Source organism: Eleginops maclovinus, chromosome 7 (genome assembly GCF_036324505.1).
Source record: "Eleginops maclovinus isolate JMC-PN-2008 ecotype Puerto Natales chromosome 7, JC_Emac_rtc_rv5, whole genome shotgun sequence".
In the NCBI taxonomy this organism is placed as follows: domain Eukaryota; kingdom Metazoa; phylum Chordata; class Actinopteri; order Perciformes; family Eleginopidae; genus Eleginops; species Eleginops maclovinus.
In genome coordinates, this window is record NC_086355.1 from 9,811,213 (window position 1) to 9,834,978 (window position 23,766).

Sequence of the window (23,766 nt, forward strand, 5' to 3'; positions counted from 1 at the left end):
GTCACATCTCTGTAAACATACATTATCAGAACCCATAGAAGACGTGGGCTGTTGACCTCACCCAGAGTTTACGGTCTATCTTCAGGGGAAAAGGGTCATGTGACGGCTGTGAGCAACTTTGTAGTAGCAATGACTTTCTTGTTGCAAATGAAGAGGGTCAAGCAATCAAGACTGGTCGGGCTCCGTGTCAGCGCCATTATCTTGCGCTGTCTGAAATGATCAATGAGCTAAAATAAAATGATCACAAGCTAAAATTGGCCTGCTAATGAAAATGGACTGTTTAAACATGCTCCTCGATGAGAAGCTGGCCAGAGAAGAAATAGGGCAGCATTATAAAATGCGTGACACAATGAAGGTAGCAGGAATACATGAGAGCCAGGGCAATAGATTGACCTCTCCTTTTTCATATTTTGATGTAACTGAATAATCACTTTTAAATGCATAAATACAAAATACATTTAGTCAGTAAATCATACTTTTATAGAAAGAAAAACCATGTATCTGTGGGATGAATGTGTTGCGATACAAGTATACATGTACACAGACATTCTCAAAAGTTTATTTATTATTATTAATACATTACAAGAATTCAGACAAACAGCAAAGAGATACAGCCTGTAAACAGTTCAATGTGTCTATTGTCTATATGTAAATACATTTCATCGACACCACTCTGAAGCATAGACTTAAAATACAAAAAGGCACTTAGGGCAGGTGCACAGTACGGAGATAAATCTCCTTTCTCTATTTTAGCAATAAATACTTTATGTGTGCATTCCTATTATGGTAGCATGGTTATGTAAACATGTTTTTAGCACCACAGTGCTGCAGAGTTCCCCTTCCTACAGTGTCATGAAAGGCACAGCATTATAGAAAAATATTTATAAATAACTTCCCATAATATATTAAAATTTTCCCCACAGAATATTTGCTTTGTTTCCAATTAAATGTGCTCAAGTACTGTAAGAAATTAAGTCAAAAACAAAAAAATATGAACAAACAAACATGGGAAAACTAGATATATGTAGCAAAAATAGATTATAATGTGATGGATGTGTAATCATACTGGTGGTATGTTTGATGTTGCTACAAAATATTTAACTCATATTTCATTATTTTCTATTTCTAGAAATATAAAAGCAATTCTCAAAAGAAAAGACATTCTGTACTGTAAGTTGAAAATCACTGCTGACGTTTTTACTGTATCATTTCAACTCACGGCCTTTACTTATAAGTTAACGGTTATCTCATCCCTTCAAAGAACAAATAAGTTCCAGCATGACTTGAAATCACTGCGCCACCGTTTTATTCCACTTCCATGGGGGACACATCTTGCTCTTCGTCAGATTTCTCACACGGCACGTCTTGTGACTCTGGGGTGCTTTCGGTGCTTTGGCCGTCTGACGCAGAGCCGGGCTCCGTGTTCGTTGGTGTGTCCGGCCCCTGGGTGTCCATTTCAGCAGAGACATCCGCAAGCTTTGCATCACCTAAAAGAGATATGCACGTTTCTTAAACAAGTCAAAAGAAAGAAAGTGGAAACTACTGTGAACAGAATTGATCATTTTAACATTATATATTTAAATGTACTAAAAAAGTAATATTTGATTACTTGTATGACCATTACACTTAAGAGGTATATGCCTTGTGTGTCATTATCACCTGAAACAGATGGGTCGTCATCCATGTCAGCAGCAGCAGGAGGAGGTACGGGTGCCTCGGAGGACATCTTCAGTTCGCCGGTGACCTCGGGGAGTCTGGGCGCCTGAGGTCTGGTCTTTCTCGCAGGGTTCAGGAAATAACAATACGCACATCGGAAGGCTGAAATAACACAAATAAAACACAGTTCATATAGTTTATGTCACTTGCTCAATGCATTCTGAAAACAGATATAGATTAATATACATGAATTTGAAGCAATGACAGAAAATGCCTGAGATGCATAAACACTTCAGATTGATGTGTAGCACTGGTTTGCATATTCAATCTGGTTGCATTTCTGCTTACAGGGGTCGGTAGTGGCAGAGGCATTTAAGAGCTATATGATATACTACGCTGCCAAATGCTAGAGGGCAAATGAAGGCACGGTGTTTGATGGAGACTGACAAAGAGCGTTGTGGTTCTCTAAGTCTTACCAACGTATTCAAATTCCTCTTTTAATGCCATGCCGTTATGGGACAGACACTGCTGACAGATGAGAGCGTATCTATGAGGAAGGAAAGACAATCAAGTTAAGACAGAATGAAGTGCGTAGGGACTGGCATCATAATAACACGGAAAGATAATTTCATTAGTTTCAAAACACACAGCTTAATACATTTACTATACCTGCCCAACAAAATGTATAAAATTGTATTGCCTGGAAGAGATTTGTGTACCTGTTCTGAGGGCCATCTCCAACAAGATACTCAATGACTCTGTCCATGGCGCCTCGATCCCTCGGGACCACAGGTCTGGCCAGGGGCGGGCCTGGGGGGTGCATCCCTGTGAAAGCACAACATCAATGCCTGTTAGACACAGTCCATAGTGTTGAATACAAACTGCATTAAATAGGTTCTGCTCACAGTAAAACTAAGTGAAAGAGTGAGGCTGAGATTTACAGTTTACTGCAGAAACGATGATGGATATTACAAAAAAAACCTGCCCGTTTTTCTTAATGAATTAGCAGCGGATCTCACTTGCAAAGCACGTCCAGAATCCCTGCTGTGTTGGTGAGTAGTAATTAATATAATCTAACATCAAGAGCAATCATAGGAAGATGACTGGTCATTTCTGTGAGACTTGGCAGAGTCTCAACATCCTGCTGGTTATTAATTTACCAACATATGGAAACTCTGTGGTGACTCTTTGTATCAAATTGCTTTTCACTTTCAATTTTCGGCAGAAGCAGGTGATAACATCAAGTCATGTAAACCATTTGCGAGGTTGTTCCCAATGCCAAAGGCAATTTCAACAAGCATTAAAAGACATTTAGTGAGATTCCACCACCATTGCCCAGAGAACAAATGCAGGTCTGGCTAATTAATCATAGTTAATGTAATCGTGATTCGTGCATACCTCACAGTTAGCATTCCACATGGCAATTACAGCATGCAGCTTCCTCTAGGAACACATTTCCTTTACCGTTACTTATTTGCATCTTCTATTGAGTGTTCATAGCCCATAAATAATTTATAAAGAATATGCAATAACTCTGCACTCCACAGATGTCTTGTATTTACAGCAACTGTTCTTTGGAAAGTTGTTTATAGTGTTGCCTGGCTGGCTTTCAAAATCTCTAAAAGCAGCCAGATATGCATTCATTATACTCTCTAAATATCCTGACTGTGTCAGCGGTTATAGCCTTTTTCTGAAACCAGCTCAAAATGTAACACTTGTCTGAGAAAGGAGTTAGTTAGATATTTGAAAACTCCATTAAGGTGATTACACATTCCAACTACTGTATAAGATACTGTACCATTCTTGCTGACAACACACACCACAGAATCTTGAGCAACTGGGGACACAGAGCCAAGGAAGAGTAAATCACACCTTAATCGACCACATTATGGTGTGGTCCCCCTGTGCGCAGGTAACTCACCGATTCCTGGAACAGGTGTTCCCGGGGTCACAGGCCTCCTCATCAAGCTCTGCTGAGCAGCTATAGCCGACAGGGCCCTCTCTGGGGGTCCACCTGGAGCAGAGTGGGAAGATCGTCCAGGAAAGGTGGGCCCAGAGGCAGTAGGAGGGCGCGCTGCAACGCCGCTTGCAGGATTCACCACCACTGAGGGGGTCTTCGGGATGACATTGCGCTGGCGAAGCTCTAACAGAAAAGATTATGATTTGCTTTACAATAGTAAGAAAGAGCAAAGGACATGTGGAGAAAATAGTGCCAGATTCAAAACTCTTTGCTACCTTGTCCTTGTTTTGGAGTCATCTGAGGTCCAACAGGAGTGGATTCAAGCTCCTTCACACAGGAAACAAGGAGTGCAAATAATTCATATGGAAACCAAACAGACAATGAGACTTTTGTTACAGTATGTTAATAAAATAACTTACAATTTTTCTCTTGGAATCAGGATCAAATCTCTCCAGAATCATTTTCGCATTTTTATACGTCTCAGTTTCCATAACTTCTTCAAGCTGAACAAAAGACAATGAAAAGGTATCAAAAGATTAATGCCAACATCATTTTTCCAATGCCTTGCACACACGTTGATTCCTATAGTAGCTATATTGCCAAGTAATTATTTGATGATCCTCTAATGTAATTAATAGGTGGTAAACGAACACACATTAATATCCTAGAATCACCTACCATAACATTACAAATAAACATGGCTACGAAAGGGCACGGGGAAGTTACTTCACTAAATTGTACATCTTTATTTAAGTACCAACATTTCTAAATGTTTACATATAATATGAAGAATAATTACATTCACTACTTCGATAATGGAGAGTGTGAAAATCCATCAGCCCTAATTATTGAAAGTTATTATACTTGACAGAGGATGACAAGCAATTTCTCAGATTTATTTCTTTCCTGCACTAAATGCTATTAATTAAAGTGACATTAGCAGAGTGGTTTACTGGGTTAATGCACTGTACCGATCAAACGCGGTCTGTGCAGATCCTAGATTAGCAAGTATCTTACTGCAGATGCTGAGGGGATCAATAAGAGCAATACTACAAGGCTTCCTACGTAACTTACAAAATGAAGTGCAAGTCCTCACTCCGCTAGAAACCACATCAAAGTTACAATGTGTTCTGTAGAGATTATGAGCTTTATAATACGTTTCTCGCACATCTCTGATCACGCTGCCAGCCACTAATGCGTGACAATTGTTTTCTGAAACGTCACTTTGCAGATCTCTCAAGCTCGCAGGGGTAATTTCAGGGACGATGGAGAACATATCTGCAAGATGCGAACGGTGCAATTTTTATAATGGCCTTATAACTACTTCTGCTACACCGAGTGATATTGTGAGTCCAAACTATAAAGCATAAAAAAGAGAATAGAACATGGTTTGACAGCCACCCATTATCTTAAACTGACACTGACACACAAGCAGCAGCTACACCCCAATCTATTGTTGGTTCTACACCGGGACTCATTAAGACTCATACCTACTTTTTAAATAGTTATTTTTGTTAAATGATTTTGGGCAGATAGTGGCTGAGGAATATGATACCAGTTGGCTCAAAATGGGAGAAACTGGTAAACGAGGGAATAAAAATCATTAAAAGTGGTATTTACATGTTGACAAAAAAGTGTTTTAAATGAATGCGCTAGGTCTTCAATATAAATAGCACAGGAAATCACAGATCAAAACAACACATGTGAAACAAATGTGTAAAAAATCACTTACTATTTTCCTTTTTTGTATTTTAAGATCCTCTAACTTTTCATCTGAAAAAACAAACAAAACATTTGTTTTACTGGATTATAGTTATTATAGTTTCAACATAAAAACAAAATCTTATGTGTTAAGAAATGTATAAATAGCATAAATGATCTTACTATTTTTTTCAGTTCTTCGTGAAAAAATAATTATAAGCAACTTTCTAAGTAACCAAACTCTAAAGGAAAGAGAAAAACTATGTTAATTGGTTATATTGGAGTAACAGTTTAGTATAAATGTTATTGACAATGTTGCGCACTTACAGTAATGGAAATAGTAGGAAGGGAAGAGACAGTATGAGCCGTCCCATCATCTGTTCGGGCAGGTACCAGAAATACACCACTACACATGTGATCAGGTAGAGAAGAGACGAGTACAGAATCAGCCGTCCGACCCATATCTTCAGCTGCCTCTGATACTTCTCGCTGTATTCTTCGAGAGTCTGTAAATCCTGTGGGGAACCACGTCAAATGAGAGTTATATTAGTACACGTTGTTTTACGCACATTTAGAGCTCGATCTCATGTAATAGATAACAGTGGAACATCTTTTAGCTTTAAATATCAATTTGATTTCTTTCTGTTTTGCATGCATTTTCCATATTGTGATATACAATTATATAAATAAAAATAACCCCCACCAGAATTTCTACTTTTTTGAGAACAAATGGCTATAAAGGCAAGCATGACTCAAAAAGAAGGAATTTCTAATGGCCAACCAATGAGACGACAAACTACTAGCACATATTGAACCTCGAATGATTGGAAAGAAATCTATATTTTAATATTCTGAAAACATTATGACTCTTAAAGGTTCCTGCTTCTGCCCTCAGATCTGGGTCATTCAATTATTGTTATTTCTAATATATTGTTATGTCATTTCCAGTAAAGCTGGGCCATCATCATATGTGCATTTTCCCTAAATATTAAATAGAGTGTATATTTGTAGCGAATCCATTGTTTAAGACCACTTCCTTTATGGCACCTGAACATAGTGAATGTGCGCCATGTGTTTACATAGATGCAAATAAAGGCAATTCATATCAGGATTAGCTGTTGAACTTTAGACAATGAACACTTATGCAGGACTTCAAATTGAAAAAGGTGAACATGCATATAAATAAAGTATAACATAAACCTGGCAATGACTACAGGAGCATACCTAACAATGACTTTGGTCAAACTTCTCTTCTGACAGAAAAGACAAATATTTATTTAATTTTTAACAAACTGTTTAACATGTAAAGGTTACACCACTGAGTTAAAGTGCTGTTCAGCCCTTCTATAAAAAGCTTGAAGACAGAATGGGACTTCCTCTGGTCTCTATGGTTCTTCTATAACATGTGTGTCTGTCACTCTCAGTACCGGATAAACAGATCTCATGTTCAGCTATACAGTATATCCCACATGCATTTGCGTACATGTTGTGCAACCACGCACATTAAAAAATGATTACAGCCAACATTTTCTTTTTTAATAGGTGACAGGATATTTACCGAGGATAACTCACAAGCCAAAAACTGTCTCTTCAAAATGTCAATGCCACGTGACCTCTTCAGTGTATATGTGTAGTGTCTCTTGCTTCAAGGGCAGGTGCTAAGAATAACCTAACACTAGCTTTACTGTAGAAGAGCACTAAAGCCCTATCAGTCAGCAAATGAGGAGCTGATCTGGCATTTGTTGACACATCTGTTTGTTTATGGTCAAGAGACGCATGCTTACACACCATGTTTTTACTTAGCATTGTTTCTAAATAAAAAAGCTACTTAAGTGGTAACTAATCAACGGTCAATTGACAGGTTGTAAACGAACCCCAAAGTAGTGTTCCAATTTATTTGGCAACTAAGGATTCAAAGCGAAAAATAAAAATATGAAACATTTAATTGACAGCCGTTTACAGACTGACTAAATGGTTCCCAAAATAGGGGGCATGACCCCTGGGGAGGCTCCAGAGTTATAAAAGTGGGGGCAGCGCAAGGCTAAATATAAAATATTGCTCAGTTCTGCACTGGGCTTGAAAACTTGTTTTTCTTCCAGTGGCTCTGCAGAAAAAGATCTCTGATATGATTTTGTTGCGTACAACATTATGATCACTAATATAACTAATGGCCAGAGCTGGAAAAAATAAAACCCACCTTTTAATGAGCCGTAGTTTACTTTCAAGTACGGTAGATGCATATTATTAATTTGACGGACAGCCCCTTCTGCATGCTTGAACTCATCCAACCTCAGGCCATGTTCTTGTAGTTTTTGAAATTACATCACACTTCACACTACCACTCACTTCAAAAGGATTAATCAAACTTGACTCCATTCAAATCAAACTATTCTCTTAATCTGATAACACTGTATGTGTGAGCAAACGTCTAACCATTCAGTGTAAAGCTGGAAATATTTTGTTTCTCAATAACTTTACTCTAAAGTTCTTATTTATTTATTAGAAAATACTCAGTACTCTAAAAACTCAGTACTTTCAATGAATTTATTGCAAACCAAAATTGTCTTTACTATGTGTTATTTAAAAAAGACTAGCGTGAATTACCAGAAAACCTGCAATATCAATATATTTTCTGTTATGTCAATTAGAAATGACCTACATCATGGTACAATGACGTGACAAAATATTGAGCTAGAGAATGGCTTTGTTGTACTTTGATTAATGTATACCATGTTAACAAATCCACATACACATTTTATAAAGAAAAGCAGTAGTTTCTGATAAGTATACCTTATCAATTCCCTCCAAAATCTCCACAGTGGATGGTTTAGCCTGTAAGAGAAACATTACGAAATCAAGGTCAGAGAGAAATTATGAAACTTGCCATAATAATAGTGTTCTTTGCACGTTCAACTTCTTCAAATGATATGGAGACTTCCTGTTTCATCATTCCCTTTCTGAGTGTTTTGCGTCATGTGTTTCTTTTTGTTGGCAATAATATTAAGTTAACCTGTGCATGCCAATACACCAAGAAGTGGTAGGGCCTGGAGGGGTGTTAGCTTAAACATCTAGTCATAATGAATGCAGATGGTAGAACCCCTTATTTGTGAGAGTCCTACATGTCCCTGCAATCTGAAAGCGTATTAAATATGAAACACAAAATAAAAACTAAACGGAATCTTAAACAAGTACAAATATTGCTAACGGAAGTACAATTATGGAATTTGTTTTACACAAACATGAAGCAGATAGTCATAATCAGTAAAAGATTTGAAAACAAACCCTCCACCGTGAGATGATGGCCCCCATGTTGATGAGGGAGGATAGGATATTCTATTACTGAGTTCCTCCTTTGATTCCTCTCACAGATAAGCTCTCCACCTGTTGGCAACAGTACTGGGATTCAATATAGACTCAGTTTGCAATGTGAGTTGAACACATGGAGTTTAAACTTATGCAGTTTAAAGTTATGCAGTGTAATTCAACATAGGGCAACACAAGCTGTTATTACTGTGTGCAATAAAGTGCCTTTTCATGTGCAATCCACATCTGATAAAATACAACTCAACTCCACAAAAAACATGTCCTAGTTGTTTCAACAAAAACTGAACATTGTTAATGAAGTGTTAAAAGGGCTGCTGTTAACAAAACGTTTAGCTACGTGTACCTGTTGGAGTGAGTGATAACGCTAGGGTAACTGGTTATGCTCACACAGCATACACTGCGACATATAAAGGCGCACAACGAAACACTTTCACATAGTGTTTAGAATTGAATTTATCATTGCATATGTTAATATGTCATTCCAACACGGTTTTTTTAAACCCTTAGCTAACTTATCCAAATAACTTCAATTTCACTGTTCAAAGGCAACCTTCCTTAAACCAGTGATAACCTAACGACACCCGTCCTCAAAGGAGAGGTTTGTCATGTCGCTATTTACGACTGGCGTTTCAAGTATAACTTTTTAACCCACTTAAATGGAGCAAAACCTCAGCGTTAGCATTGCTGACGCTAACCAGGGGGAGCTAACCATTAGCAGGTGATGCTAACACAAAAGTAACCGTTAGTCTCGATAAGCATTAGCAACCGTTGCTAACTTGGTTAACGTTCTTTGTCAAAGCAAGCGAGACACACTAATCTGCCTGCAAAGTGAATGGCTCAAAGCGAATTGTTTGGAAAAAGAGGGGGGAATATTTACCTTGGCAGTGGAGTCGTCCTGTTTCTACAGCCTGTGGCAGTAGAGCGGTCCTCCAGTCCTATTCAGACAGAGGGTGTGTGACACAAAATGGGGGAGTGTCCGCTGAAAGAACAGCATGGAACATAAGGAACAGTGCTGGGCCTGAGGTCTGAGTCTGATGAGGCCCACTCACTGTTAGTACAGTTAAACTAATAGTAAGTCTTCCTATGCACACTGGTAGAAAAAAAGAAAACGGTCAGGTAAAGTGCCTGCGTGGCAACTTTTTGTGGTCTGCAGGCTAACTGTTGGTTATGAAGAGAGGTGGAAGAAATACTCAAATCTAGTACTTAAGTAAAGGTAGAAGTACCAGAGTGTAGGAATACTCTTTTATAAGTAAAAGTCCTGCAATCAACACTTTACTCCAGTAAAACTACAATAGTATTGGCATCAAAATATACCAAAAGTAAAAAGTACTCATTATGCAGATTGGCCCATTTCAGAATGATATGATATGATCTGATTAAAATTAGTGATGCATTAATGTGTTCATCAAAGCTGGTAAAGGTGAAGCTGATTTAAATTGCTCTGGATCCTTGTGAATTTACTACAGGTGTAAGTAAAGTCCCTTTTAAGTATGGATTAGGTTTCAGATTGATAAAACAAATCTGCAAAACAATTTAAGGTATTTAATAAATGTAATGGAGTAAAAGTACTTCAAAATTGTTCTTAAGTATAGTACATGAGTCAATCTACTTAGTTACTTTACACCTCTACTTACATCAAAATATAATATTCTGGTAAAAGGTTAAATGGCTTTAGCCAGGGGCGGTTCTAGGGGGGTGGGAGGGGGGGCAACAGTGACACCGACCTGGGACCACCCTTTGGCCCCCTCCCAAAGAAAAGTTTATAATATTACAATTTATTGGCTATAGCAGTGGCGCGATAGGCGGAATCAATGTAACTCGGCATTCTTGTCGGACCCCTTAAAATTGCAACTTAGTTAATAAAACAAGGATTGTAAATAAATAAAAAAATACTGATTCAATGTTGTTACTGAAACAAAACACCTTAACTTAAAGTTACTGAAAAAAATACCTGTAGAGAAACAATTACTCTAACCCGCATTTATTGTGCCCTTCTCATAAGGTAACTGGCCCCAGCCTGGCCTCCCCAGTAAAATTGGTCTAGAACCGCCACTGGCTTTAGCACAGTTGGTTATCCATTCATTGGCCATTATTTGCAAGTTGGTGGTCAAAACCAAAAGTCACTGAACACAAAAATGTAAGTCACTTTGGACAAAAGTGTCTGGTAAGCTGGTATTGTTGCCTGTGCTTTTTGAAAAAAAATTGGGAAGTTTAAGCTGAGCTAACATTGTCAGTACAATTGGCAATGCTGTATTATAGGCCTAATATATATGACTCAATTCAAAGAGTTAGATTGATATGGTAGTTTACACACAAAAATGTAATTTTACTGTTTAAGTCCTGTATCCAATCCAACAAAGCTTTTGTAACCCTATACAATTGCAGTAGGTGTACTTTCCAAAGCTGATATTCAGATTTGCAAGGTAACACATTATTCATTAGAAGTCTGAGCTCCCTTATTGCCTCAGGGTGCTCATTAAAAGCCAGAGCACATCACAACAAGCCCATTATTTGGTGAAAACTAGGATTAAAAACAGACTAAACAATATAAACTTAAAACAGTGTGTTCCAATAACGTCAATGAGTACGAGATAATGTTTTAACATCAGGTAAACACCATATGTTTGTTATGAGATGGTTCAAAGAAATATGTTTAAGAGAGGGGATGGAAACCCAAATAATAATTATGAGAGAAATTAACACCTTTGGAGATAAACCAGATGAAGCCCACCACCTTGTCTGCACTATTTCACCATGTAAAAGGGACTTTATTTCTTAATTTCATGTTGGCCTAAGCAATCTGAACCCTATTGCTTGGGCTTGATGTTATGTTGCGTGAAAGTTACGAGGTTTCATCATAAGGGCACAATAGATATACCAACTTAATTGCAATCCATTTAAATGGATAAAGACACTTAATCATTGCTATCCCTAGCTCCACAGATAACCTCTAGATGGATGAATGTACACATTTTCTGGGCTGATCAGTAAATCAGACATCTTGTTCCCACCGTCTACCATAAGGGTCAATCGTGCTAATACTTACACAATGTAAACACTGGCCATTTTTCACCTACATGACTCAACAGCTAAATGGTGCTCATAGGCTGACCGTCAGCTTCGTGGTTTCTGAACACTTAGTCCTTTCTAATGAATTTGACCTCGGTTGACAGGTTATTAGGTTTGCTGATTTGGTAAATTCAACAGTTATTTTCACAACTTTGATCCCGGTTATCAAAAATAACATCACGTGTGAGTTAAGATGATAGTGGTTCAAAAAAGAAGAAAAAATCAATTCAATTCTAAATGATACCAGAGCTCATGGTGTTCTTTGCATTTCCCATTAATTGTGTTCAAGTTCAGTTTTAATGTAAATTACCCATCAGTTCTGTCTACTCCTAGGCACACTGTCAAGGCCTGGTGTCGGAAAAATGTATGAATGTGTGTAAGCCAGGGGCAGTCGAATGACTCATTGTGTATTGGTTGACTGAATAAGTAAATGCCTTGTTTGCATGCACTTTATTTAACATTATCCAGGTTTTAAAACAATTATAATTCAAGCTTTTATTGTAACTGTGAAACAGACAAAACATGGGAGGAGAAAGGGGATGGAAAAGCAACAAAAGGATCCACTCCTGAGTCAAGGCAGATGTTCACTTCAACAGTCACAACAAACCCAGCCATACAAAAGCACATACTGTACATATGCATTTGAATACTGTTTAAATGAAAGTCAGTGTTCTTCAACATTGATTTGTTTGTCAAGCTTTATATAATGTACCAATTTATTCTATTCCAGACAGTATTTTTGTAGGCCTTTCATGTTATACAATTATATTACTCCTGAACCCCTTGAAAAGACAAGGGTCAAGAGCCAAGTTGTCAAGTAATCCCTTTTCTGAGACCAACTTACAGTTTAAACTGATTTCTACAAGGTTCAGAAACATTTTTGCAGGACATCATTAGGCAGGAGTGATATGTTGGCATGGTTTTGGTTCCATGTAGGGTATTTCTTCTGGTCCCCTTAGATCAACGGAAGAATCCAAAAATACCCACACTGAAGATGAAACCCAAAATGGAGGTCCGTTCCATTGGATCTCAATCATGAAAATCCTTTTTTCCAACTTCTTGAAGGTTATAAAGTTCTTGCTTTCAGCATCACGCTAATGGACATTCAACTGATCATAGAACATTTGATTCCATATTTGTATGGCTGTGATATAGAAAGATAAGGGTAAACAGTCCTTCACAAAGTATCAAACACACATGAACAGTTAGATTAGCTTATCCCCAATAACATACATGAGCATCTGGGTCCGTTTATTCCAAAGAAACACATGTAGGCTGTCTAGCTTTTGATGATAAACCAAGTTGAAATATCAAAGTCTTACCTTGGTAATGACTTGTTACCTTTTTAGTTCTATTACTTCCTGGTTCTACCATTTTTGAAAAACAGGGATTGAAAAGTTGTGTATTTTTGAAAGAGGGTTTTTCCTGAAGCTAATGGTTACAAATATGTTTATCTCTCAATTTGCTCAAACATTTGTCAACACATTTGTATAAATTGTAAATCTTTATGATTAAATTGTATATTTATGTGTGTGCAAACTTAGTGAGCCCCCCCATGGTTGGTTTATTCCAATCCTATCTGGCAGGGTATACAATAGGTGGCCAAGCAGTTGCTGGGGTTTGCTCTAGTGGGCTGTCTTGTTGTAAATGCTGATACAAAAAGTTTTACAAAAAAGGATTAGCAGATTACAAAAGCAATCAGCTAATCCTTTCATGTGCCACTTGGTTTACATTCAAGTTTACAGTGCTTCCATTACAATGCATATTACTGTGTGTCAACCGCACCAATGCTTCAGGTGAGCATTAGCAAGGAACCTGAGGGCTTAAAATATGTAAATGTTTGCTTTCTAAATATTTCTTATCTTTCAATAACACCATTTGAGGAAGTTCAAGTTTCCACATTAGCTAAAGTGGCTTACTATTTTCCCCAGAATGAGCACACATTCACACTTTTATTTTGGCTAGCTATGCCTAGCTGTGTGTTGATTACTTAGGCTACTAGCTGAATTCTTATTCATGTGCAAAAATCAGTGTATAGTTTTGTGACAATTCAGCAGTTGGATCATCCTAAATGTATATTGTGTGTAAAGATTAATCAGTTAGCTCAAAGCTAATCTGGAAATTTTATGACAACTGTGGTTTCTAATGCTCTTGCAACTATTGCTAAGCTAACTCATGTAAGCTAGCTTGGTCTCCACTAGCCATGTTATGTGACTGGAGATTAGGGTTGTGGCTGTAGTTGTGAGCATTACGGCTACTATTGCACTAACTTGGTTTGGGCCTGAATTTCTAGTTATGACTATGGCTGTACTTGATGAATAAATGCAGCCTTAACTGGCTATGCCTGTAGCTGTTGATATTCCTGCTGATGGATTAAATTGTATTAGTTGCGTTTGCTAATTATCTTCCTGCACAGTTGTGTTTTTTAAGGTTTCATCTGGTTCCTTTTAGTGGATAAAAAGGACTGACACTTTTTTTTTTGTTTGTTTAAAGATTATATCTGGCTTCCTTGCTGTGGACAAGAAGGATTGACTACTTTGACGTGAAGTTAATCGATTTGGGACCCACTGAAGAATGTTTATCAGGAAAGGATAATGTGCTGGTCTGGAATCAACTGAAATGGCAGCACAAGGTAAGTACACTCAAGAAAAGGAATACCAATTCAGATATGTCCTTTATGCCTTTCTTTTTAGCTTTCTTATGGCAAATTTGGAGGACTCGCGTTGCATAACTTTTTGTTTGCAAGCATTGGTAGCTATTAGTGTAGAGTTGATTGTGCCTCCTATCAAACTGTAGAATTATGCAGATAAATGTGTCCCTATAATAAATGCTGTAATGCTCGAGCAAGTGTTGCAACTCTTACCAAAATTCCTCCACTTCTTTATGCGAGTAACATGAAGAAAGGGTTGAAGGTTTTGTGATTTGGCGAGTGCTATGTGTGTGTTTGCTCTGCTGTTGTGATCTGAGATGTTGAACGCAAGGTATTTTTGGGATGTTTGTGAAACATGGAGCAAGTTTTGCTTGTCAACGTTGGGTTTGCAAAGGAATGTCTTTGATGGCAGTGTTTTTGAATATGAGTTTATTGTTATGATTGCAAGGTAATCTACTTCAAACATTTTTAAAGTCAAATATTTAAGATGCATGTATGTTTCTATGAAATAAAATCATTGTGATTGAAGATGTTCTCCATATCTCCAACCCTACACAAATGTAAAATATTGTATACTACCCATATCAATATTTTATCATCAGAGTGAGATGACTTCTATGTGGCTGTTAATTCTTTTTGGAAACTATTGATTTTAAATATATTTTAAAGATATTTAAAATGTAAAGGTTTTATATGGGGAACAGTAAAGCTGATATATATATTTTGTATTTACTATTCAATATAAACACTAAATGTTTATAGCCCTTCTGCTCCCAACTCGAAACACTTTTACAATGTCTTTAGAAATATATATTTTATATTCCATTCCATTTTATTTATTTTCTGCTTAATATTTCACGTGAAAAGTAACCTGGATCAGATCAGGTTTGAGCCTTGATCAGGTCAAAACATGGGAAGTAAATCCTGCATTTATCTGAAAGGTTTTTGTCATTCTGAAGTGCTCCTTCCATTTTGACTTAAACATCAGATTCAGTAAACAGGTAATTCCCAAAAGTGAGACATTTACTGGGGAGAGGCATTCTCACAACATCTTGCAGGGGAAAAATAAAAAGGTAAATGCACACTTGTTTGAATCCATCATCCTCTATAAATGTTGTTGAGAATATTGATTTAACATTACAACTTTTCATAGCCACAAGCTTCAGACAGGTGAAGGTCAGGTCAGAAGTTTAGTCTTAATGCTATTGAAAAAATATCGTTCTGCTCGTTAACAACACCCTTGAATAATTCAAGCCTCCATTTCTACATATTTTGTCAAACTTTAATAAATAATAAAATATCTCTTGTGACCCAGACTCATTAAAGAATTACAGCAAAGAGCCAAAAACATATTGACTGTAATGGGAATTATTCATACTGGCAAAATAAAAGTATATTGAAAGGAAAAGTGTTGACTTATAAACCAGATCAATATGATAGAATTATGACAAAACTGACCCAAAATCACTCTGACTTTAGGTGGTTTTGGTACCTGCAGATGCAACCAATAACAATATTTTATGATTGTCATTATCAATGGGATTAGGTGGTGTGTGTGCCGTAGCTATTCCCTTAGAGCACCACTGTAGCTCGTATTCCAATGAGAGAGGGGCAAAGTGAATCTCAGTGAGACTAAAAATAAACAAATCAGGCATGTGAAACCATTTTTTTTTGTTTGTAAATAAATGAAGCACACATGCTGTATGTGCAATAAACTAGCAATGTTGATGATTTGATGTTAACAAGTCTATCATTTCAAATGAATTTTAATGAGTTTCCAAGTTTTGAGGTTCTTTTAAGTGACATTTTTGGACACAGTTGTAACACCAGAGATAGACATCCCAAACAGTCTTCATTCTACAAAAAAATGTATAGAAAAAGACTAACATTAATTTCTTGATGGGCCCAGATTCAACCAGAAATCCTTTTTACAGGAAAAAATAAACTCAAATATTTTACTTCAAACTATTTTTTTAAAAACTATGTATATAATAATATTTACCAAAAATATTAGGAATCAAAAACTATTTTTTAATGTTGGTATCTCAGGCTGTCTTTCAAGAATAAAAGGGAAGAAAAGCAATGTTTTGCACCACCTTAAGTGTATCCAGAGCTAAGGACTACTATAAGAATTGGTCTTTAAACCAATAAAACCAATTTTCAAAGATAATTGAGAACATGTTTCAATACATATGCATGAAAAAAGGATTTTCCATACGACCGACTCGCATGCTCGTGTAATTGATTGAGGGGATGACCCGTTATATTAAATGTTATTTGAGAACCATCAAAACGCGCAAAATTGCAAATTGCCCAGCTTGTATCTGAATTAATACCTCATTCATCATCATTATGGGTTGATAAGTTAATTTAACCATTTCATTCTGTCTTAATGAGCTATAGTTGAATTAATGTCATGTAATATATGAAAGTAGCATTTGAACAGAGGCAATGATTTGAGACAAACAGAGCAGAGACTACTTTAGATGCATAATGGTGGCATAAATCTCATCAGGCTGCAGTTCATGTTGCATGTTTTCTTTACATTTTGGAGGAATATTAAAAAAACATATACAAAATTCAAACATGAAGAGGAGATAAAGGTGTGAAGTGCTGGTATGTTTTTTTTTTTGGCAGTGTTTGATGAGATTTGATGGATTTCAATATTTTGATGTAACAGCTGGTATGTCAGTTGTAAATACTGCTCTGCATAAGATTCAAATGTGGGGACAATATGTTTTAAGAAGCTATGTTTGGCGGCACAGTTGTTGGTGTATGTTCCTGCTTTTAAAACATTAATAGGAACAAAGAAACTGCATATAGTGATTTTAGGTATCATCATTTTTATATATAGCCTATATATTTAAGTGCTCAGTTGGCTCAGTGAAGAAGACCCTGAGCTGCCAGCCCTTCATCTGCCGCTGAGTGACTGCATCTGACCATTATGGGGCTTTGCTGTCTTCTAGTTCCACCTTAAATGCGTTTTGGCCCCGCTTGCTCCCTGTAGTTTAGGTTTTTTGTCCTCCCGCAGCAGCTGTCACCCTGCATTACTCGCAGTCAGCTAAATGAAACATTATTCTAAACATATGCATCGTAATCAGTCCGGTCACACTTACAAGAACACGCGTTAATAAGGCAATCAATCACTCTGGAACAAGCAAGTTGTTCTGTAACAGCTCATAAACAGTGTGTAATGAAGAATTGGAGGTTAGCATGACACGGCGCTGATCAGATAATCAATGTCAAAGATGCGATGAATGTCAGTAAATGTAGTTTTCATGTCGTTTCTATAAAATCCTCAATTTACAACAAGCAGTTCAATTACCCTGAAAATACAGTCAATTAAATAGGGGTGATTGGACAGTAGGGGCAGGATCATCGATCTTTGCATTTCTATCTCGCAGGCGGACATTTAATTTGGGTTTTCTATTAGCACCGAAATAAAGAAAATATAAAATATATTAAACAACCCAAAGATTTATTTTCTTGTCAAAACCCATTCCGCGAAGGTGACAGACAGTGTTCTGCATTATGATGAATTCTTTTTTCAGTCTTGCACATTGGATACAAAACTAATCGTGTTATTGTGGGCAGTGTTTTTCTGGCCTCTGTCTTTTCCTTGTTACACCTCCATCTATCTCAATGCTTTTGTTGTATGGGTTGCAACCCTCGCTTTAGTAAAGAGCAAGGAAACATGGTGATACATCACGCCCATATTTGCTGCCCTAATCCTATTTCTTTAATGGGGATGTTCAAAAAAGCAACTTATCTCAAAGTCCCTTGGGGGCATTCTGGTGTAGGCTATATTTTTACCAAGTGCAATTAACGACAGTATCAGCTTGTATCATTTAGAGGTAATGTAAAAATAATGGTAAATTATAGGGCCGGAATGACCCGTGATGGCAGGCCTCAAATTCCCTGCAGCTTTCCACGTATTTTTAATTCATGCTGTAAAGTGTTTGCAGAAGAAATCGTGTCACATCACCTAAATAAACGCAAAGTGTCTTAACTGTCGTGGTTAAATGTGATTAAATATGAAATACAACACTTTGCATTATTTCCAGCAATATAATTAGTTATAGTTTGTTATACTACAACGAATTTTTTTTTAGAAACTAATTTAAGGTAAAAAAGCGAAAATCTGTAAAGATTGTTTTTATTTATTTTCCAAGAACAAACACGATCAATAAATAACAGGATTTACATTTCATATTGCACAATTTTTTTTCAAGTTAAAATATTTAAATTCATACAGTCATTGATATTTTAAATACAGAGATATAGAGTTATAACAGAGACCCATAGGGACAATGGCCAATACTATTTTCATCATTTTAATTTCAGTGCTTGTTTGTCAGCCCTTTTTAAAGCCTCTTTTGAGTGGACCGTAAAGACATTTTACCCATAATTCAGTCCTAATTTTTGCACGAAATACAGATCATGAATTTGGACTATTGGTAAGTTTACAGACCAATGTGTAGGCTACGTGATGCTCCTATTGGCTTGTACATCCAGTGTTTAAACAATAAAAAAAACATTCAGCAAGTCACACAAAATAAAGAAAAAAATGTTTTAAAAAAAAAGAGTTTACCATCCACAATTCGTGAAGCATTTTCCAGGGCGATCAATAATTCAATTTTCAACTATCAGTAGAACTATTCATGATATTTGCAAAATATTTCACGATTTACAATTCACATGTTTTATAATTAACATATTGGTGATGTCCCAACAGGAACGAATAAAATAGCACTATAGCCATTTTTACAGGCGCAGACAGATTGTAAATTCAGGCTGTTTAGTCTGAACTTTCGCCTTGCTCGGTTCCCCAATGTGTGTGCTAAGTGATAAGGTCCTAATGGGGATTACACACCTATGAAAATACTGGAATTGATATGGTTTATCAATGAAAATAAACGAGATGCTACTGTGTGTCGAGGTATTTCCCATTATCAGCAAACTAAATGTGAGGGGCTCTTTGTTGGCTGTTTTGTGTGTAATAGTTTTAAACCCTATATGTGTCATATATTATTCTTATCCAGTGCATCTGTGCAGCAGGACTGTCGCTTTGTTCCAGCTCTTTTGTATGTCTAATGACTTCCCTCCGCGGGTTGTTAGCACTTGACAGCGGGTCTCAAAACGAGGAACTTTCTTACAGTCATGTATTCAAAGGAGCTCCATCTAGGTACATGATTGGCAATTTTTGTCATGATCCTCTCATTATTAACATAAAAATTGACACGAAAGACGCGGTGCAAAATTATATGCACCCTTCTAGCTTATTAGGGGGGTCCCCATAGAGCAGAGGCTGGGGGAGAAGCCATCCCTGCCAAAAGCTCAGTCTATTAGGCCTAGTGAAGAAAGATATGCTGCTGGGCAGAAAAGCAAGACCTTCTGCTATCCAAATTTAGATAGCATAATTAGCTTATGTTTGAATCTTTAAATAACAGTGGAGTCAAGGTAGCGAGACTTGGTTCGTCACGCTGAATATTTGACAATTGAGCCGTAGAAATATGGAATGTGGTTGCAGTTGTTTGGTTAATTTGTGGGATTTGTAGAAATAAATAAATGCATTTAAAATGGCACATTGATTGAGGCGTGAACACAGAATGGATACACTGCATGGTTTGTTATTTTTCCAAACATCTATAAATTAATCCAGCATAAAAATCGGTCTACTGGCACAACACAAGGGCACAAGCTTTTAGAAAAAGATTGTTTGTGAGTTGCAACATTTTCGCTGCTATAGCTATCCATGTGTTTTTCATTATAAAGTCTTCTGGACTTGATTAGACTTTGCATCAAAATGTGTGTGTGTGTGTGTGTGTGTGTGTGTGTGTGTGTGTGTGTGTGTGTTTGTGTGTGTGTGTGTGTGTGTGCGTGTGTGCGTGCGTGTGTGTGTGTTTAGAATGCTGCCTAACGAATTATTTACCCAGGAGTGTTTTTTTTAGTATGGCCTATCCTCTAAAGTAGGGCTAGGGCAAAGAAAAGGGAAAAGGTTGTGTGTTGCATGATGAGTTATCTGTTCAGTGAAGTTTCTTCTCGTTGGTCTGGTGACGGGACTGAGGTCTTGCTGAGAACAGCAGCAGAATACGGCAGAAATCCACTCTCGGATCTTTGCCCGGAAGCTGTGCAAGTAAAGTCAGCGCTGGCGCTCCTGGAGCCTAGTGCGCTCGCGGCCTGGCTGCTGTGGCAGCTCAGACACGAACAGGGCCCGGCGGCTGACGGCGCGCTCACCGCCGCTGCCGCTGCTGCAGCCGCCGCTGCAGCTGAGGCTGCCGCGGAGGGATTCAGGCCTGCAGGTGACTGGTAAAGTCCCGGGTGCCTGAAGCTGCACAGGAGTTCCGGTCGCGAGTAGGGGTGGGAGAGCGCTCGGAAGGTGTCGAGGGGTCGCATGGAAGTGGCGAAAGGTGACGACGCGGCACTGGAGGCGGCGGCCGCGGCTGCTGCTGCCGTGACACCGACGTGCGGGTAGTAATGTAGAGGCATGTGCGAGTGGAAAGGGTAAGGTAGACTTCCTGTAGCTGCGGCATGCGTCATCATGTAAGTGTAGAAACTAGGGTCTGCTGGATGGGGCCAGGACATCGCCAGACGCTGCCTTTTATCCTTCATCCGCCTGTTCTGGAACCACACCTGCACACAGAGTCAAAACAAGGCCCATGTTGAAGCTGCCATGTCAATTCAAAGATCTAAATTTTGCCCCCTGAAGATGGGCTTTAGACACCACTGATGATAAAGTGCCCTAAAAATGCTCTTTCCATTCATCACCAAATTAATCAATCATCATGATGCAGCAGTTAAAATCTACCAAATTTCTTAAATATGTCAACTAACAATGTTTTTCAATATAAAGGTGTAGTTTAAATGTATTGTGGTCTACACATTTGATTTCATACGCACTCATTGGCTGGGCAGTAAATAAAAGGGTTATTTTGAGTAGCCTCCAGGTAAAGATAATAATTGCACAATGCAACATTTACGAGCAGAAATAAATAAAATATTTTCTACAACAGAGTATTATAATTATTATTATCGTTTTGATGCCCACTGGATTGCTTTTTTCCACACAAACACATGCACACAGGAATAATGAAGATTTATGTGTACCTTAATGGTAGTCTCAGGCAGATTCAGTGCTGCGGCTAATTCACATCTTCTCGGTCTCGAAACGTAATTTTCCCGGTAAAACTCTTTTTCCAGTCTTCCGATTTGTTCCCTGGTGAAAGCAGTCCGATATCTTCTGACTTGGTCGCTATTTGAATTGTTTGATCCTCCAGATAAATTACCGTTCATATTCTGGAGGGAGTTGGAGCTTATGTTGGAAGATCCAGAGTCTGAAAAACCTAAAAAATAATACAAAGAAACACATTGTTATTTGTATCCATAATACATAAAAAACTAAAGTGCGTGTGTAGGCCTGCACTTCACCTGAAGGATTTTGGATAATAATAATAATAATAATAATAATAATAATAATAATAATAATAAAAAATAAAAATAAAATATTTATTTACAAAACAAAGCAAATGCAAAACATGTTTGTTAATATTTCATTGATGTTACATTCATCCATTCCTATTGTATAATAAAAGTAGTAACAATATTTGTTGTGATAATATTAAACATAAATACAATACAACAAATATTGCTAGGTTGTTTCTTGAATTTAGCGTTATTTCTTTTTTCTGGGTAGGGTAAATAATAGCATTAATTAATATCAAAATATAAAAGCAGAACATTTTTAAAAAAGGTCAATATTGAACAAAATATAATGCTACCTTTGTTGTTTTCCTTGTGCTGGCTCGGGGAGCGATGCGAGGGGCATCCCACCTCCACATCGCTGTTAATATCTGAATCTGGAGAAACTTCGGAGTAAAGACTCATTTTCTTTCTGCTTTCTGACGAAGAAATTTCCGCTGAAGAGGTATTTTCACTGTTGTGGTGCGAGCCGAAAAGACTGTCAATTTCAAATTTGCTTTTCGTTGGGATGTCCCCCAGATTTCCATGGAGAGAAGCCGAAGTTATTCTAGGGCTTAGCCGTCCGCTGTGCTGAGAGTTTTCCAGGGCCTCCAGCACTGAATTTCCAGGCGTGTCTGAGAGCCTCTTCCCTGCGACCGGACTGTGCAGACCTCTCTCCATCAATATCATCTCTTTTCTTATCCTCTCCATCATTAAGCCGAGCAAGACGAGAGAGAAAAAAACGCCACACAACACTTCTCCAGGGGGGGCTGGAGCACCAATGAGTTGTGTCGGAGCTTAAATCCGCATGCAACTCAGCAACTGTCTCTAAATAACTGTCTCTAAACCTTTTTATAAGCAAGACGCAAAAAATGAAAGAATCTGAATGCAATCGACGAGCGACTGCTCAAAATGAGCCGTGCATCCTCCCCACAGCAGCAAAATGTCATTCATCAAAAAGTGGTTGCTGTTCGTTGTTAAAATGCTCGGCTGACGTTGCTCCAATGATCATTTATTGTAACAGGTTTATAAGCAAATAAATAGGAGAGGGCTGTCACTTGATGATGGAGGCGGCCTTCGGTCAGACGAATAATATCCAAGTGGAGAGGAAGAGAGGAGTGAGGAGCGAGGTGCTTGTCCCTGGGTTGATCTCTGAGTCTGTTTTAGATTGCTCTGGGGTTTGGCCTCTTGGGTGAAATTGACAGTCTGATTAATAAAATGAGCGCTGCAACATTTCCCTCTTCATTTAGGAATATTATTATGCTTTGATTCTCTATTGTTTCCCTCCTCTATTACGCCCTCCCCCTCTCTAATCGTTGTTCTTTTTATTTATTCTCTTCTTTTTTTTAACCAGTTCTGCGACTTTAATCAGTATGCAAATTGCATTAGGATTAAGGTGCTTGTTTATAATGGGAGATTAAGAATATTATTATTATTTTTGTCTAGTTTTTAAAACCATGCAGATTTTTGTATATTTCATACTTTTCCTTGTTTTGGTGTTTTGTTCCGCACAGTTCGTCAAAGACACATTTTGATGTGGTGATGATGCTTGCATTAGTACACAATTAGCGACATGCTTATATACGCTTTAATGACTACAGAATAATCTTATTGTATTGTATGGACTGTATTTACAATCTTTTTTATTATTTATATTTATGTTAGCAACTTTTTCTCCAAATTTGATATTTTAGAGGTCATTTTTCCATTGTCTTTGTTCATTTTAATTGACTCTGATGCTGAATTTGAACGAATTACTCAGATTTAACAGCGTTTACTTGAATAGCTTTCGTTTTTACCACAATCTATATGAAACAATTTCCTCCCAATCGAAACATATTTTACCTGTATGGCTCTTAGGGTATAAACAGAGCAAAAACTGCCACATTTATTCAACATATTAATTCTACCGGAGACTCGATGTGTAAAGACATAACACCATGCATGG

At 37.6% G+C, this 23,766-nt stretch overlaps 2 protein-coding genes across 2 annotated transcripts; both read right to left on the reverse strand.

Moving 5' to 3' along the window:
• Nucleotides 1-547: 547 nt before the first annotated feature.
• On the reverse strand, nucleotides 548-9,707 carry lnpa (limb and neural patterns a). Its single transcript, XM_063886964.1, has 13 exons — nucleotides 9,519-9,707; nucleotides 8,600-8,698; nucleotides 8,108-8,149; nucleotides 5,645-5,832; nucleotides 5,501-5,559; nucleotides 5,349-5,389; nucleotides 4,036-4,119; nucleotides 3,892-3,943; nucleotides 3,578-3,799; nucleotides 2,376-2,481; nucleotides 2,133-2,203; nucleotides 1,660-1,818; nucleotides 548-1,487 (listed from the first exon to the last, which is right to left on the reverse strand). The coding sequence occupies exons 2-13, from the start codon at nucleotides 8,624-8,626 to the stop codon at nucleotides 1,306-1,308; spliced, it is 1,233 nt and encodes a 410-aa protein (XP_063743034.1). The 5' UTR covers nucleotides 8,627-8,698; nucleotides 9,519-9,707; the 3' UTR covers nucleotides 548-1,305.
• Nucleotides 9,708-20,378: 10,671 nt separating this feature from the next.
• evx2 (even-skipped homeobox 2) lies at nucleotides 20,379-22,532 on the reverse strand. The gene is made up of 3 exons (XM_063888558.1): nucleotides 22,139-22,532; nucleotides 21,468-21,703; nucleotides 20,379-20,993 (listed from the first exon to the last, which is right to left on the reverse strand). The coding sequence occupies exons 1-3, from the start codon at nucleotides 22,530-22,532 to the stop codon at nucleotides 20,379-20,381; spliced, it is 1,245 nt and encodes a 414-aa protein (XP_063744628.1).
• Between the last annotated feature and the right edge of the window lie 1,234 nt (nucleotides 22,533-23,766).

Bases quoted from the DNA above. Each gene is read 5' to 3' on its own strand.
- lnpa (XM_063886964.1), bottom strand. From the start codon at position 8,626: ATGGGGGCCATCATCTCACGGTGGAGG. The intron at 8,150-8,599 runs GTTTGTTTTCAA...TTTCTCTTACAG, and splicing joins CCATCATCTCACGGTGGAGG to GCTAAACCATCCACTGTGGA. The intron at 3,800-3,891 runs GTAGCAAAGAGT...CTTTTCTGTTAG, and splicing joins GACTCCAAAACAAGGACAAG to AGCTTCGCCAGCGCAATGTC.
- evx2 (XM_063888558.1), bottom strand. From the start codon at position 22,532: ATGATGGAGAGGATAAGAAAAGAGATGATATTGATGGAGAGAGGTCTG. The intron at 21,704-22,138 runs GTAGCATTATAT...ATTATTTTTTAG, and splicing joins GCACAAGGAAAACAACAAAG to GTTTTTCAGACTCTGGATCT. The intron at 20,994-21,467 runs GTACACATAAAT...CTCTGTGTGCAG, and splicing joins TGCCTGAGACTACCATTAAG to GTGTGGTTCCAGAACAGGCG.